The following is a 7,337-nucleotide window of genomic DNA, read 5'->3' as shown; positions in this document are numbered from 1 at the left end:
TGCCACAATTATGACAACTGAACCCACAGTGTAGATGTACTTACGTCAATGAAGAATGCTAATGTCAACCTAGCTATGATTGCTTAAGCAGGCTGAGTTCCTGCAATGACAGAACCTCCCCCCACATTGCTTCCCTTGTTGTAGCAAGCATCTTCACTTTGCTACGATGCCATAGCTGTGCAGCTGTAGCACTAGTAACATAGGCATGGCCTGAGTCTGACTGAAAGTCAGTGGGACTTAGGCTCTTCAGAGATTTAGATGCTTTTGAAAATTTTACCCCTAGTCTACAGCTCTGGACTAACATATACAACAGGATATTGTGAATGTAGCTTCCTGATAGGTGCTGATCAGTCACACATGCCTCTTTATGTTAGTTCAAATTAGCCTGCTAAGCTTGTTTCTGCTCAGTAATTATAGGAAATGGGTGTTTTGCATACTCAGGCCCACTTTTGAATGACTCTGAAAGTAAGGGATCTTCTGTTCTTCTTTCCCAGCCAAACCAGTCATGGGCTGATTTACCAAAAGTTGTGAACAGAACAAATGAATAACAGATTTTAGTTTAAAGAGAAGCAGACAAAGGCTGTGGATAGAAAAGGGAGTTAAGCAGGGAATGAGGTGGGTTGTTGCAGAGAAGGCATGATGGTGGGACTGAATAATAAGCAACAGTATGCAGGTTTTTTGTTTCATTTCCCTGTCTCCTTACAGCAGATCAAAGAGAGCTGTCAGGAAAGGGGGTAGAGAATGAGGCACCATCATTCCCCTCATAGCCTATAGCCATCTGATAATTTCCTGGATGTGGTAAAGTTGTAGTTGTTTCAGAATGTCAGGCTGATATCAGAGTTGAGCTGGAATAGATAACCTGAGGATGCTGGCCAGAATTCCCTTTCAGTTGACTAATGGAGAGAGCAGAGGCATAAGAGTGCCCAACAAATACAGGGTTTTGAATTACTTTTGTCTTGCTCCTCATCAGCAACAGTACATATATCTCCCTTCCCATGGACAGGCAAAAGTAGCCGTAGATCCCACAGGAATTCTATACTGTGTAGTATAGTTCAATTCCCACCTATCTTGGGCTTTATGGACAGTTAACATATTCTTGAGGTCTTCCAAAAAGTATAACCCTAATGGACCTGAAAATGCTCTGTGAACATGTTTGCATTGTAGATGCAATGTCAGGAAGAGTATGTCTATACTAGTCCCCTAGATTGATCTAGGGAGGCTAATGAGGGTGACTGGAATTGCAAATCAAGCCCGGGATTTAAATATCCCGCGCTTGATTTGTATGTTCCCAGCCAGTCGCCATTTTAGAAATTGACTAGCCCGAAGTAACTGCCCCTGTCTACATGCGGCAGTGAAACAGGATTCCGATTTAAAGCCCTAACTCGAATTAGCTGGTATTCCTCCTGCAATGAGGTTTACCAGCTAATTCGAATTAGGGGCTTTAAATCGGAATCCTGTTTCACTGCTGCGTGTAGACGCAGGCAATTACTTCAGGCTAGTCAATTTCTAAAATGGCGACCGGCCGGGAACATGCAAATCAAGCGTGGGATATTTAAATCCTGGGCTTGATTTGCAATTCCGGTCGCTCTCATTAGCCTCCGTAGATAAATCTAGGGGGCTAGTGTAGACGTACCTGAAGATTGTTATAACTATGGTGACCTTTTATCAGGAACCCTGTCATGACTCCTTCATCTTAATGTGAGAACAGCACAATCCGAGAAGGTTGGGTAGGTACTGCCAGAGGCACCATACATGTGTCCCATAAACATGTATCTATACAATGGTCTAGTGTCTTAGCAGGGTAAAACTTCTACTTTACAGGAGACAGAGCCTTCTCTCTGAAAGCTGGCTCATGACACAACTTGTGATGGAGATATCTAGATTGTGCACATGAAAGGGAAGAAAACAGAGAGTCACTTGTTCTTTTTTTCCGTCAGTCTTTTTGCTGGTGGCTCAGAGGCTGCCTGAGAATATGTCCACCCTAGCTATAGGGAACATATTAATATCACTTAGTGGCTCAACAGTGTGTAGAGAGAGGGGATACTAACTTCTCCCCACATTCTGATGGCAAAGGGTAAGGTGGGGATCTCTTCTCATGAGTTCCTCTAGTGGTCTATGTTACCACAATGTGAGGGATTGGGAGACACATGGGATAACCTAATTTCTGGGTGGTGGACTAAAGAACTCTTCTGTGGTCAAAGGTGTTCTCTCATGAGGCTATGTCTACACTATGACTTTTGCCGGAAGAGGGAATGCAAATGAAGCGTGGATTAGCATTTTCTCGCTCTTCATTTGCATTGCCTCTTCCAGCAAAAGTCGTAATGTAGATGTAGCCTCTGAGTCATGGAACTGGCAAAGCAAATATTCATTCTTAAGAACATTTATGTTCAATAGTATCCAAGATCTTCTTGTAACAGGGGCTCCATTGTGCTAGGTGCCCAGAGGACTCAACCAATACTGGGATTTATTTACTAGGCGCTGTGTACAGACAGGTAGTGGGAGTCAGTGGGGGATGGAGGAGGTGTGGGTGCAGGGCCTGGACAAATCAGCCTGTATGGATCCCCTTAACACTTTTATACGGGTAAAATCTGGTGTGGGGAGGGGACACCAGTGCTGGGGGTGAGGGATGGTGGAGTCACAGAGTGGCATCTGTACTAGCGGCAAGGGGGAGCCCCCTGAGCTGGGAGGATCCAGAAAAGGGAGGAGTCTGGCGTAGAAGGGAAGAAAGGCAATGGATGGTATCATCCTGGTGCTGGCATGTTCCGGCTTTGCTAGGACCCTGGTGGATGGTGTGGTAGCAGGCAACACTGGAAGCTGGCAGGGCAGGATGGAACAGGGCAGGCTAGGATTATTGCTGCCACTGAGCTCAGGCCCCATGATGCTGAGCAAGAAAAAGAAATACAATGTGCACTTGCTGTCGATGAGTACGGGCTTTACCACTAACTGCTGGCATCAGGCTTCCTACTTACTCCCCCAAACCTTAACCCCACCCCTGGGCCAGCCTGTCCCCTCAGATGCCCTTAACCCCACTCCCTCTCGGCTGGCCTCGTGCTCCCTGTACAACACATGCACAGGGCCTCCAACAACATGGGGCCAGAGTGGTCACCCAGATTAGCTGTACCCCGGGGATGGCTCTGTATCCATATTAAATCAGCACAGGGTACCTTTCATCCCGTATTTCAACCACAGTAGTGCTGCTGATTGGCAACTTGATCTAGTTCATGGGGTCACAATGCCACTCAAATTTAGCCTAGCCATCCCTCCATTATGCCTAAACTGCCCCTTGACTTCTGGGTTTCTCCCATATTTTTGAAATGCAGTGTTGGCAACCTTAGACAAGACAACTATCCACAAAACTGTACTGCCTCCCAGATGGTCTTTGCTCTGCTGTCTTTACGATCTGATTTAAGACAAGCTGGGGTAACAAGTAATAGCAGGAAAGAAGAGGGAGGGTGCGGTAGAAGTAATAAAAATCCATTGTTGGCTGTGTGTGCTGCTTGAAGGGTCTTGGTTCATTTGATCACTTAAAGAAGATTATTTTTTAAATTGCTATTAAATCACAAATTCGTAAACCCTCTTTACTGTTTTACATTCTCCGAGCAGATGTGGCTCCCTTACTGCCACTCTTTTCTCTCTGGGACTGGAGGAGAAAGGGGACTCTTTAGGCCACCCTGAAGGGAGGAGTCCCTGAGGCCATACCTGAGGTGCAGAGGAAAAGAAAGTCCCATGCTGCTTCCCCTGTCTCTTTAAGAAAAGATGGGTCTCCTTATCAATGCTACTTTAAATGTGTGTATGGGACAAAAACAGAGCCATTTTTGCCCTGTGTCATGATGTTCCCTTAATCTGGCCCTGGGCACCATTACTGAAGCCACCAGCAGATACTTGAAGAGAGTGTGCAAAAAATGCTGACATCAATAGCGCCTGCTTTCCTGGCTCCCAAAATCAGAGGAAGGGTTGTTTAACAACTGCTTTATTAATGCTTTATTCCACTACTTGGAATATGGGGCCTTTTTACTTCCCTCTCACAACTAAAGCTGAGTGCCTTGGCAAGGCTGTCTTTGTCTTTTCCCTTGTGTAGCAAGAAAGGAAAGATGGGAGATAGTTGGGTTTGTCGATTCAACTTTTCTTCTCTGAGGCCATGTCTACATGGGGAGATTATTTCAAATTTACTAAATTTGATTTCTGGGCCCCCAATTTTACAGATTCAAACTTGCATGTCCTCTCTATGGGGAAGAATTGAATGTAGTTTGAGGCAGGCTCTGTTAATGTGGCAGCAGAGCATCCACACTAGGGCTATGTCTACACTCGCGGCTTCTTGTGCAAGAACATCTTGCGCAAGGGTTCTTGTGCAAGAAGTCTTGCGGAAGAAAATGTCCACACTGCCATATGCAAGCTGTGCTTTTGCGCAAGAGCGCCCATGGCAGTGTGGACGCTCTCTTATGCAAGAAAGCTCTGATGGCCATTTTAGCCATAGGGCTTTCTTGCGCAAGAAATCCCTGCCGAGCATCCACACTGCCTTCTTGCACAAGAGCTCCTGTGCAAGAGGGCTTACGCCTGTTAAAAAAGAGCGTAGCTCTTGCGCAAGGAGCCCTCTCTTACCACGCCGTACTGTAAATTTCCTTGCGCAAGAGCGGGCGGGCATGTGGACGCTCTGCAGATTCTTGCGCAAGAATGGCCGTACTTGTGCAAGAAGCCGTGAGTGTAGACATAGCCTAACGTTATTTCAGACAAGTTTGGGAATAGTTTTATTCCTTATGAAAAGCAGGACTACAGAGTTTGAATTCCTCAGCCCCTTATTCTGGAATAACAGGGTTGGTAGTGTGGATGCATCGCTTAAAAATCGACCTTGGGGGGCTAATTTCGGATTGAGGTCCTAATGAAGACTAGGCCTTAGGTACTAAGAAGCCTAACATCTTGGGTGGAGAGTATGGTAGGCCATCCATTTCACACCCTCTTGTTGGGATTGTGGTTGGAAATATACCACCTTAATGTGGAACCTAAAAACAGAGTCTCTGAATGTTGTTTCTAGTTGCAAACCTTAAGAGCTGATTAAGAGCTCCAAAACTTTCATATGACACCACAGAATTCAAGCAGTGGGAGGAGTGTCTCAGATTAAAGCTCTGGGTTTGACTTCTCTGTAAATGAAGGTGACACTTGTTCACTAAAACATGCATTTACATTTTATTACCCCACATCTGCAGGATGAATGTGTGTGTGAAGGTTTTTGTCAGATTCCTTTATTGTCTTCACTTATTATACCAATCTGAACTTCCCAGGGCAAAGAGCAATCTGCATGACCCAGACAGAATTTAATAGTTCCTTTAAAACGGGATAACACTGGCTAATCTACTGTGCATATTTGTTTGTGCAATGCTGAATATAAAATATGCAGGCACTGAGAGACAGGTATATATTAGCCTGTTCCTAGTAAAATATAAACTATGTAGCTCTACTATACATAGTATATACATGTTTGCAATGTGTGTGTTTATAATTATATACTGAGAGGGGGATGCGTGGGTGGAAGAACCACTTTGAGACTGTTTATTGTTTTTTTAATAGGCAGTCTCAAGCCAAGCAGCCTAGCGGGCCTGGGACATTTTAAAGTGAATTCTTATCCTCTCGAGTTGGAGAACTCCAATTAGCCTCAGACTAAAGCGCACAGCGTGTGTGTGAAACAGGCGGTTGCTGGCACGCAAGCTTTCCCAAGGTTGCGCTTCCTTTCCTTTTTCCTGAGATTTGGCGCAGGGGGAAGGGGTCGAAGTCACATGGACACAAAGCTTTTGATTAATGTCCAAGCTGCCTGGGTCGCTGCTGCTGAAGCTTTCCAATCTCTCAGTCCCACGGAGCGCCGGGAGAGCAGGCAGCCAGTGACCGCGCATTTCCTACAGGCAGTAGCCCCTTCCTCCCTGGAAAAGAACACACACGCCTTTCGCTCGCTCTGCTCCGCCGGCCCTCCAGCCGCGTCTCCGGCAGTGGGAGAGCTAGCGGGGGAGGGAGGCCGGTGCGCACGCCAGGACAGCCCCGCTATGTAACCGAGTGGGGGCTTTTGTTGTCCCAGCTGAACTTCGCGAGAGGAAACACCGAGGCGGCTTTTTCCCATTGGGGGCTGCCAAGAGCCGCGGAGAAGCCGGAGCGAGGCTTCGCGTCGGGGAACAATGACAGAGGAAAGCAAAGGGGAAGGCAAAGGGGAGAGCGGGAAGGACCTGGAGAAACAGCTGCGCCTCAGGGTGTGCGTTTTGAGCGAGCTTCTGAAGACCGAGCGGGACTATGTGGGCACGCTGGAGTTCCTGGTGTCGGTGAGTGACGGTCCCTGCAGCTGCGGGCAGAGGGTCCCTTGGCGGCTCACGGACCCCACTGACCCCTCCCTTCACGCCCCCACAGGGCTGCCTGGCGGGACACACCAAGGAACTGGGCTGGGCGAGAGACCCAACCAAACGCTCTTGGAGACAGAGCCGGGGGGGAGTTGTCCTGACTTGAGCCGCTCAGGTTCTGTATTGCAAGTAGCGGGTTGCTGGTGCGCTGCTGCTTTAACGAGGCGGAAGGGACGTGGTTTGTAAATGGCTGGCTCGGGGCGAGCTTTCCCGGGGGACTGACCACGAGACAAACAATTGCGCTGGGACTGGCCTTAGGAGTAGAGCGCGGGGTGAGCCAGGTACACTCCGGGCAGCGGTCTTCTCAGGCCAGTTCCTTATCCGGACCAGGCAGCAGCGTCAGTCAGGCTTTTCCCTCAGTAACCCTGGAAACACAGTACTCTGGGGCGGGGGGGTTCTGATCTACAGCAGCTGTTGAGTATTAAAGCCACATGCGGCGTTTCCCCCTTCTCCTATCCTATCCCCATATTTCCAATTTAAGCCAGTCGTTGTAACGTAGTGCTTGGATGGAGAGTTGAAGGAAAGAAAGGATCATGTGTGTAGCCTCGTCTCTATTTTACAAATCCTTATATCTTCTAGAATGTTTTCAGCAGTAAGTTTCAGCCTTAAAATCAGTTTGAACAGGATTTATTATAATAAAGTAGTTGCAATAACTTGCTTTCCGCTGAAGTTATCCTCTGGTAGAAAGAAAGTACTGCTTTCCACAGTAGAGTAAGACAAATATAACATTTTCCCCTTTCCCATTTGCTCCAACGTCAGCAGCATCACTTTAAGGCCTCTTTGGGATAAACAAATCTCAGGTCATCTGCTTAGTTTTGCAGAGGGTCTTCCACAATAGCCCTGACAGTCTTTTCTCTCCTCCCCCAACCCCTCTGAGGGGGCAATCTTTCAAGCAGCAAACTTCCTGCTTCTTTTTTGAGCTTTCTGAACTTTCTGCTTATTATCATGGCAAAAGGAAATTCT

At 47.3% G+C, this 7,337-nt stretch overlaps 1 protein-coding gene across 4 annotated transcripts in view; it reads left to right on the top strand.

Moving 5' to 3' along the window:
* The first annotated feature begins 5,904 nt into the window (after positions 1-5,904).
* PREX2 (phosphatidylinositol-3,4,5-trisphosphate dependent Rac exchange factor 2) overlaps positions 5,905-7,337 on the top strand; it is a 266,937-nt gene continuing 265,504 nt past the window's right edge. For all 4 annotated transcript variants that reach the window (XR_012901404.1, XM_075920573.1, XM_006131490.4 and 1 more), the window contains exon 1: positions 5,905-6,299. Coding sequence is in view for 3 of the 4 variants with exons in the window: in XM_075920573.1 (XP_075776688.1) it covers positions 6,159-6,299 (141 nt within the window). In the remaining variant the exon portion in view is untranslated. The remainder of the gene's footprint in view (positions 6,300-7,337) is intronic.

This window comes from Pelodiscus sinensis, chromosome 2 (assembly GCF_049634645.1).
Source record: "Pelodiscus sinensis isolate JC-2024 chromosome 2, ASM4963464v1, whole genome shotgun sequence".
NCBI classification, from domain to species: Eukaryota; Metazoa; Chordata; order Testudines; family Trionychidae; genus Pelodiscus; species Pelodiscus sinensis.
The sequence above is the reverse complement of the archived record's forward strand: the minus strand, read 5'-3'. Positions and strand labels throughout refer to the sequence as shown.